Below are 12,695 nucleotides of genomic sequence, written 5' to 3'. Positions count from 1 at the left end.
AACCAACAAAACCCCACAGAGCTGCTGAAATCTCAGATTGCCTAATCTGCCACACAGGATCTGATTGGTTCCAGTCTGCACTCAGTATCATGTCATCCCCTACCCCTCCCCCACCATGCGCCCCCCCCCCCCCCACCCCCACCCCCACCCCAGTGCAGTTTGTGTTTCAGAGTGGCAGCAATGCTGTTTTTCTACAGATTCTTATTAAAATGAGATTTAAGTTCAAATCAATTTTCTGACTGCACATTCCCAGTCTTGCCCCCAGAGGGTACAACATAGAAAAATTCTCTCGGATTCTGACGCAATCCAACCCAACTCTTTCACACACAAAAAGAGTTATGTTCTATCCCCAAAAAATCTGAAATATCCTCAACTCACCTCAGAGGGCACACGTAGCTTGGCAAAGGTACAAAATCATCATCACATCTGCTGGACTGGATTCACAAGCAAGTTGCAGAAATAATTGGACATTATTTTAAATAAACATTGAGAAGGCAAGGACAAAGAAACTTCACCAAAGCACTTTTAGTTCAAAACTATTTATTACTCATTAATACCAGTAAGAATTATCAACATCACAGAACTGTTTTTACATTGCCACTGTAGACATCACCAAGGCAAACGAGCAGGAAGCTGACATTCCAGTGCATTTTTGGGGATGAGTGGCTTAATTCCCCAGGAATGAGGCGTTGAGGAAAGGCAGAGGCTCCTGGTACTGGCTTCTCACCCTTTCTGTTGTCCTGGGAGTTGTACCAAGCCGGAGTGGGATGCTGCACTTATAACTAGGGCACGGCAAAAATCATTGGCTGGGATTTTCCGGTCACTTCGGCAGATCGCACTAAACCGGGAAAATTGCGTACAGACCTAAAAACGGATTTTTCAAATCGTCCAGGTCTATGGCTGCTGGCACGAACCAGATCTCGCCCAGAAAAGGTGCAAGGCCAATTAGCATATTTGAAGTAGTATTTAAATATATTTAGCCTGTTCAATGCCGGGTTCTCCCAGCCCCGGGGATTTTTCAACCCTCAGGAGCAGCTTATTTCAAGAGAAATCCAGAAGAAATGTGCTTTAGACCCAAACTCCACCGAGTCAGAGGGGAAAAAGCTATAACAGAACCAGAGATAATCATCTCTTCTCTTCCAGGGACACGGATTTCAGATCGAAGCCGCTCACTGCATTTTGGATAATCTTTGATGACAGTGACCACGCCCAATGGTGCAGGCCAGAAAGGCCACAATCAGCTCAGAATTTGATTCCCAGTTTCCAGGCGTGAGACTATGTTGGAGGCAAAGGACAGAATTTTCCCAAAAAGTGGTTGAGTGCCATAAAAACAAGAAAACCAGATCAATCTGCATCAGTCAGTCCGGCGACAGCAAACGTCCCACATTTTTGGGAGAGTGGCGAGTTTTGTGCCAGTTCTGGGAGGGGCAGAGCCTGAACGTGCCAGTGAGCCCAGTTGCATTTGGGCACCCTTTTGAAAGGTGCCCTGATCTCAGTGAACTGGAAGAACCCCACCTTTTCCCCATGGACATTGGGAGCCCACACCATCAGTGGACAGCAGCATTGGGGTCCTCCCATTGAGTGTCCCTTCATAACTGTGTCAATAGTCTCCCCTCCATGTCCCACCAATTCATACTCCACTGTCAAGCCCCTTCATGACCCACACACAAGCTCCATCCCCACAGCATTGTCCCTGGCACATTGGTAGTGCCCAACTGGCCCTGCCAGATGACCTCCGAGCCCATCCCAGCATGGTTTTCACGCCTGATTTCCACTGGTGGAGACCAATAGTGATTCTAACTGCGCCTGAGGGTCGGAAGATCCGAGGAGCTGGGAAAATCTGGCGTTGTATGGGCCAAGCATACTTACACGTGCTTTAAATATGCTGATTGACCCTGTGCCCTTTCTGGGCGAGATCCCATTTGCACCAACAGCAAGGGACCAGGGTGATTGTAAACTGTTTGGCGACAGGCACAAAACCCATTCTTAGGCCCACACACAATTTTCCCAGATTAGCACAATCTGCGCCAGGCGGGAAAATTGCAGGAATGTCTCTGAGGGGAATGGCAGAAAATACAGGCAAATTCAGGTCAGTGCAGACGGAACATTCTTCCAATATGTTCAACAATATCCTCAGCACCCGGGGAAAAGGAGAACAGGAAAATCAGATTTTCTTCTCAGGAGATGTGTAACGGATGGTTAAGAGAGGAATTTATCTGATGTGAGACAATTTTACCATTTTGAGCATGCCGTTACAAACACAAAGATATCTGATCCCAGTCATAAAATGAAACTGAATTCACGCTGATCATTTTTGCTCTTTCTTCTCATTCTCAAATCCTGGGGATTTGTACAGATGGAGATTCCTCCCTTTGGAATTCACTCTCTGAATCAATCACAAGTTTGCATTTCGTTGTTCCTGCAATCTGACTTCCTGCGAGATTTTGCATCTTTTGTCTCATCATCACCCCCAAGGTGTCTGTGGTGTAGAAACAGCATCACCAGCAGATGTGGTGACAGTAGCAGCAGGGAAAGGGAGAAAAAGACAAAGTCCAAGCAGTAGAAAATATTCTGGATAGGGTGGAGCACGCACAGGCCCCCAATAATTTCTGCAAATGCAGCATTCCTTTCCTGGATAAAAGCAGTCTGTGCCTTTCAAATGAATCCACTGACAAACTCCTGCAAGATCAAGGCACTATCACGTTATCACACTCTGGACCGATTTTGACAATGTCCATTGCTTCGCACACTTAGCAACACATCTACACACGAACACCATTTGAATTGACAAGCTAGGTATTCTGGACACAGTTAAAATACGACTTTGAAACAAGACTCAGCCGCATGGCAGGCAGAATACTGCAACGTTTTACAATGTGCTGAATATTTCAAACACTTCCAAATACAAAACACACTTGCAAGGGAATGCAATTATGTCAGTCTGATTTTGAGTTGGTTTGGCTGAATGTCACCTTGACTTGCATGTAAGAGAAGGATACAGCGCGTAGCTAGCACAAATGAACAATAAAAGATGCACAAGCAATATCTCAGGAAGCTGGGAGGAAATGATAGATACATTAATCCTGAAATAAGTACACTGATCGCATTATTATAAATATAGAAACAAAAATGTCTTTTTGTACAATTTAATACCATTTAGACCACACCGTGACACAAGGAACCCAGAGAAATCTTTGCGATGGTGAATGAATCATACAAAAATGCAGGAGGTACCATGTCATCAAATGCCCAAATTCAAACTTTAATTTCAGATATACACAAAAGGCAACAAATTTTATTTGATGTTATGCATTTTGGGCTTTGAACTGGATGGAGCAAGCTTTAAAATATACCACTGTCAATAATATACAGTCACAGGATTTGCATTTCACAGATAATCAGCAGATATTCCCCATTGTATACAATACTAACCCGAGGTCAAAGATTTGTTCAAATGTGTAACCTCCCATTCGGTGAAACATCTGTTCCTCATAATAGCTATTAGTTGTGCATTTTTCATAATAAATTAAGTGGATATTTCACTATCGATTTTTCAAATGAGTGATCAATGAGCTATAATAGAAATAAATTGTTTCAATGCTTCCATCTGTTGATAAAGTGTTTGTAACTCTGTGCAGTGGGGTTTATTCTACATCTTGTCATGAAGGTGTGTTAAATAGAATTAAGTTAACATCTCAGACAAAAATACTGCAGTTGCTGGAATCTGAAATTTAATATCCCATTGGCTAGACTCACATATTCAACTTTTTAAAAAGGAACATTTCACTGGAACGCAAAAAACACTGACTTAAAATTGCTGCCAGTTTGCATCGGTGTAGCTATATCTTTTTCATGGAGATGTGGGATCCAACTGACAACAACCTTCCTGGAGGAGTGAAAAGCTTCCCTCCGATCTCATCCAAATGGAAGAGTGAAGCATTCAATAATTAATTGCTGGGACATTAAAAAATAATCACCTCAGCTATCACGATGGCTAAGAGGGACCGTGACAGACATGAGGCAATTTGCTTCCTTTTAGAATATACAACTGACACAGGGAGGGGTCATATGATACAACCTTTTGTGTGGATGCTCGAATTTGGGAATTGGCAGAGATATTCATGCTGCGGGAAAGTGCAGCTGCCATTCTCTCTGCAGTATTCCATCCAAACTTCGAACCCTGTTCTGCTGAGTTAAAAAGAATGTCTATATTCTTACAGCAGACTTTGAATATTATTGGATTTCTACAACAGTGTTTCCTGAAGAAAAGGGACATACCAGCCTGACTGCCTCAGCTGAAGAATCATGCCTCTGATTACAATTAATGAATCTTTAGTGATTTACCTTTTTATAAATCAGCACTTTAAACTTGGCCAAGTTTAACCTCCAATACTCTGTGAAGTTGTTTCTATTGTCTGTTTGCTTGGGAATTGAATCTGCGTTTGTGCACATTAGTGGGAAGTCAGGCATATTTGTATATTTTTAACACTTTTAGTTTTTTTTACGTTGGGGGGGTTTTAGTACAATAAGACTAATCCCATGCGTGTTTAGCTCAAGAATACCTCTCCAAATTAACCCTTACAAACTGCACACCATCCAGTCCATACTGAATCGGCAATGCAGCGTCCGTTGTAAAATTCAAAACCAATGCTATAACCAAATAGTGAGTGGGGAAAGAGGAATCCAATCTGTCCCTCCCCACCTGCTCAAAGCACTCTTATTGAACATGGATTAGAGTAATTTACCCAAAAACATATTGAACAATCCTACAAAAAAAAATGAGGGGGGACACTGTCAAACATTTGATGCAGTCTGAGACATGATAGTGTACAATTACCTGGTTTATCAAATTAAACAACTTACCCATTCAACATCATGATTTTAACACCTAAAAAACAGTGGTAATTCCATTAGTTTTTCCTGTATTAGATAATCATTGCTTGTAAAAATGATACACTTGTAACCATAATGAACAACATTCATCTTGAAGTTGATTATGTTGTTGTATCGTGGGTTATAGAGTCATAGAGATTTACAGCATGGAAACAGGCCCTTCGGCCCAACTTGTCCATGGCACCCTTTTTTTTAAATGACCAAGCTAGTCGCAGTTGCCTGCATTTGGCCCATATCCATTTATACCCATCTTACCCATGTAACTGTCTAAACGCTTTTTAAAAGACAAAATTGTACCTGCCTCTCCTACTACCTCTGGCATTTTGTTTCAGACACTCACCACCCTCTACGTGAAAAAAATGCCCCTCTGGACACTTTTGTATCTCTCCTCTCTCACCTTAACTATGCCCTCTAGTCTTAGACTCTTCTATCTTTGGGAAAAGATATTGACTATCTAGCTGATCTATGTTCCTCATTATTTTATCGACTTCTATAAGATCACCCCCAAGCCACCTGCGCTCCAGAGAAAAAGTCTCAGTCTATCCAGCCTCTCCTTAAAACTCAAACCATCAAGTCCTGGTAGCATTAAGTAAATCTTTTCTGCATTCTTTCTAGTTTAATAATATCCTTTCTATAATAGGGTGACCAGAACTGTACACAGTATTCCAAGTGTGGCCTTACCAATATCTTGTACGACTTCAACAAGATGTCCCAACTCCTGTATTCAATGTTCTGACCAATGAAACCAAGCATGCTGAATGCCTTCTTCACTACTCTGTCCACCTGTGACTTCACATTCAATGAGCTATGCACATGTACCCCTAGATCTCTTTGTTCTATAACTCTCCCCAGCGCCCAGAGGATTGGGATATCTACCTAGAGGATTGGGAAATCATTAAAGGTCAGCAGAAAGCCATAAGAAAAGCTATAAAGAAAGGAAAGATCGATTATGAGTGTAAACTAGCTCAGAAGATAAAAACAGATAGCAAAAGTTTTTAAGAATATATAAAATGAAAAAGAGTGGCAAAAGTAAACATTGGTCCTTTAGAGGATGAGAAGGGGGATGTAATAACTGGAAATGAGAAAATAGCTGAGGCATTGAACAGGTATTTTGTGTCGGTCTTCACGGTGGAAGACACAAATAAAATGCTAAAAATTGAATTCAGGAAGGCAATGGCAGGTGAGAACCTAGAAACTATTATCAGGAAAGAGTTAGTGTTGAGCAAGTTAATGGGGCTAAAGGTAGACAAGTCTCCTGGTCCTGATGGAATGCACCCCAGGGTACTAAAAGATGGTGGGAGAAATAACAAATGCACTAGTGGTAATTTACCAAAATTCGCTGGACTCTTGGGTGGTTCCCGCAGATTGGAAAACAGCAAATATGATGCCACTGTTTAAAAAAGGAGGTGGACAAAAGACAGGTAACTATAGCCCTGTTTGCTTAACTTCTGTAGTTGAGAAAATGCTTGAATCTATCGAGGAAGAAATAGCAAGACATCTGGATATAAACTGTCCCATTGGTAGGATACAGCATGGATTCACGAAGGGCAGGTCACGTTTGACTAATTTGGTGGAAATCTTTGAGAACATTACATGTGCAGTGGACAATGTGGATGTGGGTATACCTGGATTTCCAGAAGGCATTTGACAAGGTGCTGCACCAAAGACTGCTACATAAGATAAAGGTGCACACTATTACAGGTAATGTATTAGCATGGATAGAGATTAATTAACTACCAGAAAGCAAAGAGTGGGGGTAAATGGGTGTTTTTCTGGTTGGCGATCAGTGACTAGTGGTGTGCCTCAGGGATCAGTGTTGGGACTGCAATTGTTTACAATTTACATATACGATTTGGAGTTGGGGACCAAGTGTAGTGTGTCAAAATTCACAGATAACACTAAGATGGGTGGCAGAGCAAAGTGTGCAGAGGACTAGAAGTCTGCAAGGGGATATAAATAATCTAAGTGATATAAGTAATCTAGGTGAGGGTCTGGCAGAAGGAGTACAATGTTGGTAAGTGTGAGGTCATTCATTCTGGTACGAACAACAGCAAAATGGGCTATAATTTAAATGGTTAAAAAATTGCAGCATGCTGCTGTGCAGAGGGACCTGGGTGTCCTTGTACAGGAATCTCAAGGAGTTGGATTGCTGGTGCAGCAGGTAATTAAGGCGGCAAATGGAATTTTGTCCTTCATTGCTAGAAGGATGGAGTTTAAAAACAGCGAGATTATGTTGTTGCTGTATAAGGTGATGGTGAGGCCACACCTGGAGTACTGTGTATAGTTTTGGTCTCTATACTTGAGAAAGGATATACTGGCACTGGGAGGGATGCAGAGGTGATTCACAGGTTGATTCCAGAGTTGAGAGGGTTGGCTCATGAGGAAAGACTGAGTAGACTGGGGCTATACTCATTGAAATTCAGAAGAATGAGGGGAGATCTTATAGAAATATAGAAGATTATGAAGGAAATAGATAAGATAGAAGCAGGGAAGTTGTTTCCACTAGCAGGTAAAACTAGAACTAGGGGGCATAGCCTCAAAATAAGGGGAAACAGATTTAGGACTCAGTTGAGAAGGAACTTCTTCACACAAAGGGTTGTGAATCTGTGGAATTCGCTGCCCAGTGAAGCAGTTGAGGCTACCTCATTGAACATTTTTAAGGCAAGGATAGATAAGTTTTTGAACAGTAAAGAAATTAAGGGCTGTGGTGAGTGGGCGGGTAAGTTGAGCTGAGTCCACAAAAAGGTCAACCATGATCTTATTGAATGGCAGAGCAGGCCCGAGGGGCCAAATGGCCTACTCCTGCTCCTAGTTTTTATGTTCTTATTAACTGAGTAATTCTGCCCTAGTTTGATCTACCAAAATGCATCAGCTCGCATTTATCTAAATTAAACTTCATCATGCTACACTTGTCTCAGTTGGAGTTCATGGGCAATGCAGCAACTGCAGAACCTGAGGCAAAAAAGATTGAGGCAGAAGAGTTCTAAAGAATTAACTTCTTTATAGGCTTCAACTAAGGACAAAGTCTAAAAGGTAGGTGCTTGGGAGTCCAAGAAAGATGGACATGACTAGTAGCCCCTCTACCTCCATCAGCCGTTCATGTCACTATCCTAGGAACTCCTCTCCATCCTTCTTCTGAGGGTGACAGGGATCAACAATTGGTTAGGAGCTCGGCGTGGGATAGCAAAGATAAATGGAATATATTCTGATTAGTGGAATGTGACAAGTGATGTACTGTACTGGAGTCGCACCTTTTCACCAAATATATCAAAGATATTAATGAAGGAATAGAGCTGTATACTCAGGTTATAGAAGCAGGAGGCTCAGGAGGTTGTGTAGCTGGGAGCAGTAAGTCACAAAAGGACATAAATTGAGCAAGTGGACAAAAATGTCACAGATGAAACTTAATGAGACTGGGAACTACAGAGGAGAAAAGGGTTCCTAGGTATAGAATTCACTAAAAGGTAGTCCAGGGGTATGACAAAATGATCAGAAAGGTGAAACGTTAATCTTTATCGTGAAGACTTTGGAGGGAGTTCTGCTTCTGTGGTGCAGAGTCATGTCTGACATTATCTGGAGTGCTGCATTCATGCTAAAGTACCATGCTGGGATTAGCCAGGATGATACCAGGATTTCAAGGGTTAGAATCGAGGGACAGATTGCATAGCTTGGTTTTTATTCCTCTGACTTTAGAAGGTTAAGGAGGCATCCTAATCAAAAGTATGTTAATGAGAAATGATAGGTCAGATTAGTTCCGCTGATGGGAGAATCCAAACAAATGAGACCCATATTAACATTGTCAGCGTGGCCATTTCAGAAGGACATAAGGAAACATTGCTTTACACAAAAGGACAATACAAATCTAAAATTTCCTTCACCAAACAATATTGGGTCATTTGAAATTTCCAGGAGTGAGATCAACAGACTTTTATTAGGTATGGATGTTGAGGAAGATGGATTAAAGGCAGTAAATGGAGTGGAGATACAGACCAGCCAAGACCTAATAGAATGGCAGGATACACTTCAAGGTTTGAATGGAGTACTCCGGTTCTTCGGTCAATGATTGCTAATCCCATAAATACATTACATTGCTGCATGAGAATAGGATGCAGCTTGAAGCAAACATTTTAAATTCACCTGTGACAGAATGATATTTCACTGAAATATTTATAATCCAACGCACCACCAATGTAGACATTCCTGCAAAATAACACTCAGGATTTGTTTTTGGGCCTTTGATTTTACATGATGGAGCAGGTGAATCCACAACATTCCTTCAGTAGCGTCAGCCCAGTCTTTGCCATGAAAGGTGTCGATGTCTGCTGCGCCCTCGATGTCATCTTCCTTTCCTTTACAGCATCTGAGATGGGATAATAACACACTTGGTGATCTGTCGGAACAGAGCATTTTGCTGCAATGCTCATACACAAGATGATTGAACGTCCCTTTTCTCCCACAAATGTAAAATGGATTCCATTTGTAATAATGAGTGAAGTTACAATCAAATCCAAGCACCAAATATAACTTTACAATCAAAACCATGATAGCAGAAGATTTGAGGAGTTTTCTCTTCCCTCCCTGAAATACACTTTCACAGCCAATGGAGTGGAGATGTTGGCGTTGGACGGGGGTGGGCACAGTCAGAAATCTCACAATACCAGGTTAAAGTCCAACAGGTTTATTTGGTATCACGAGCTTTCGGAGCACTGCTCCTTCGTCCCACTCACCTGATGAAAGAACAGTGCTCCAAAATCTTGTGATTCCAAATAAACCTGTTGGGCTTTATCTGGTCTTATGAGACTTCTTACCATAACCAATAAAGTCTAATAAAATAAGATCCACAGAATATCCATAGAATCCATGCAGTTCAGAGGGAGACCATTCAGCCCATTGAGTTTGCATGACCCTCCAAAAGAGCACTCTACCTAGGCCCATTCCCCCACCCTTTCCCCAAAACTTGCACAGTTAACTAACCCCCACATCTTTGGTAGGAAACCAGAGCATCCGGAAGTAATCCACACAGACACAAGAAGACTGTGCAAACTCCACACAGTCGCCCAAGGCTAATTACAATAGATGCAAGCTATTATGAAACTTTATTTAGGTTCAGATGCTGGATGTCTGCAATACCGGATCATTAATAAAAAACTAAAACCCATTGAGACAAGTTCTAAAATTAAATCTCAAACAATCCCTGGTAAAACAATTTGCTTTGTTCCGCATCAATTTTGTCAAATAAAAGTTTTGCTACACGCTAGAGGTTTGATTTGGATATTATTATTATTAAAGCAGGAGAAATGTAACTTTATCTGCTCACTTTAATGTTCCTCTGCACATTAAGTTTGAAGATGTTCTATTACATAATTACAGTTCAAAAGTGTGAGATTAAATGTCCTTCGTGTAATTTCCAATGAATTTCTTGTTTAAGACTCAATTATTTTCTTAGCAGGTTTAAACGACATTGGTTAAACGTGGAATGACAGACACTCATTGTTAATCACCTATAGCCAGTGATAGATTGATGAGAAGGTGAGTGACCACCAGGACCAGCAGCTTCTGATTCCTGACATAACATAAAAGGGCAGGAACCTCAAATACAGAACACGGTTGAACTTTGTACAAATTCCTCAAATGTAAATTTTCAGCCAACCTCTGAAAGGAACAATCATTTCCAGCACATCATATTCCTCCTTCACTATTCAGCTCTCCACATTTTTAAAAAAAGGCAGAATAAATAGATACTGTAGCGCGCTTATCCATGTAATGCAGAGGGAGACTGTAGAAAAGGGGCTCATTTGGTTTCACACCCTCAACAGGACAGGGAGATAACCAAGAATACTGCTTTCCTCTGCCCACTCAGAACACTAGGACATTCTCGCTCTCTAAAAAAACACACTGAACAACTCTTCAAAAGGCTGACTTATCTTGAATTATGTGCATCAAATCCACACACAACACTTGCGTACAGACAATCCCAAAACAATGTTCTCCACTTTAACAGCCTCGTGCCCTCACATTTCTTATCTCATCTCTCCTGGGTCACTTGGAACACTCTCTTCATTTAGGAAAGATTGGTGTGCAATGCCTGCCACGTACAAGCACTGGAGAAGGGAAGCCCACCTTTTAAAATCTTCACCCCAGGTTATCACCTTCGTGACCCTGTGAAGCTCTTTCTCATCTTTCTCCCTCTCTCTCTCACTCAATCACAAAGAGGGCAATTCTTACCCATGTTTAGCTTCTATCCCCTTCTGCAGATTCAATGGAGCATCAGGAAGAAGAGGACATCGGTAGTGAAAAGGATATTTGATGCCATCTCTCAAGACAACATTTGGCAGCCCTATGTGGGATCAGACACAATAAACAGCACTTTGATAAGCACGAGAACTACCTCAATCCCATTAGCCTCTCACAGAACAGAGCAGCCAATCACCTGCTGCAATCCTATCCCTTGAGTCACACATTCAAACAGCACCAGGATTACATACCTGGCCCTGACAAACTGCCAGTGGATCCAACTCTCTGAAAATCAGTGCAAAGCAACAACAGATATTTGCAGACAGAGTGGCAAAAGTGTTCCTTATGTATAATTGAAAAAACATCACTTACCTGCAAAAAATCTGAAATAAAAGATCTTCAGGATCTTGCATTTTATTCTCACCTTGGCTGAAAGCTACCATGTCTCATTGAACTTGCCTAACTTACTCTGAGGCCAATTCATAGGATCATGAATTCCCTAAGTACAGAAGGAGGCCATTTGGCCCATTGAGTCTGTACCGACCACAAACCCACCCAGGCCCTATTCCCATAACCCTCATTGACCCTACTAATCTCCCTGACACCAGGGGAATTTAGCATGGCTAATCAACTTAACCCGCACATTTTTGGACTGTGGGAGGAAACCAGAGCACCCGGAGGAAACCCATGCAGACACGGGGAGAATGTGCAAACTCCACACAGATGGTGACCCGAGGCTGGAATTGAACCCGAGACTCTGGCACTGTGAAGAAACAGTGCTAACCACTGTGCCACCGTGCTGGTCCAACAGTTGGAAATTCAAAGGCCCTTCTCTACTGTCTCTCAGAGTTTGTACCAAGTAGCCTGAGGGAGGTGAGTCAAGCGCAATTCTGAATTAGCACAAGATGTGTTTCATCTTGTGTTCAGGGTCTAGGCGGGGTTATTTAGGGTGTGGCTGTTTCCCTAAGAAAGCTACTTTAGACTGTAGTTTGTAAAATCATTATTTATTTTCAGTTATGCATCTCAGTAAGTACATGAATCGGACCTCTCCTTCCCTCTCGATTGTTGTTACTTTTGGTCATGTGACATTGCTTCATAGTCACATCAGCATTAGGTGCTTCTGAATGTTAACCCTTCACTTTACGAGAAGTGGGCATTCACTTATTCGCCTGAAGCTAAGAACTGGAACTGAGAATTAGATTATTAAACCAAAGCTGAAGGAGAGGCTGAATTAAGAGGTGGTCACAGTTTTGATCTTAGTTTAAAGTATTCATAAGCAAACATTAATAGGTTGAGCACTATTCACAGATTGAGCAGTATGTGGGAGAAAGGAATATCCAGAAGGGATTGTCTGTAGAGATTAATTCTAAAGAGGTTCTTATAAGTAGGGAGAGATGCGGTAATGATAGTGGGCTAGGGTTACGGAGAGTCAGAGAGAGCCCGTGTGCAAGAGACTGAGGATGACTTCATGACTTGGTTGGTGCAGGTTACTCAGAGTATTCCAAAGGCCAGTGTGACGTATGCGTTCTGTCCAGTGTTTAAACCTGATCTAGAGTTAAGGAGCTGAA

At 41.8% G+C, this 12,695-nt stretch overlaps 1 protein-coding gene across 1 annotated transcript in view; it reads right to left on the bottom strand.

Annotated features, from left to right (window-relative positions):
• Window positions 1–565: 565 nt before the first annotated feature.
• Window positions 566–12,695, bottom strand: part of LOC145356350 (bMERB domain-containing protein 1) — a 64,859-nt gene continuing 52,729 nt past the window's right edge. The window contains exon 6 of the mRNA XM_080208997.1: window positions 566–9,253. Coding sequence (XP_080065123.1) covers window positions 9,135–9,253 — 119 coding nt within the window. The 3' untranslated portion in view covers window positions 566–9,134. The remainder of the gene's footprint in view (window positions 9,254–12,695) is intronic.

Source organism: Carcharhinus amblyrhynchos, chromosome 21, assembly GCF_965287045.1.
Source record: "Carcharhinus amblyrhynchos chromosome 21, sCarAmb.v2.hapA, whole genome shotgun sequence".
In the NCBI taxonomy this organism is placed as follows: Eukaryota; Metazoa; Chordata; class Chondrichthyes; order Carcharhiniformes; family Carcharhinidae; genus Carcharhinus; species Carcharhinus amblyrhynchos.
Note: the sequence above shows the minus strand (reverse complement) of the source record. Positions and strands in the feature narration are given on the sequence as shown.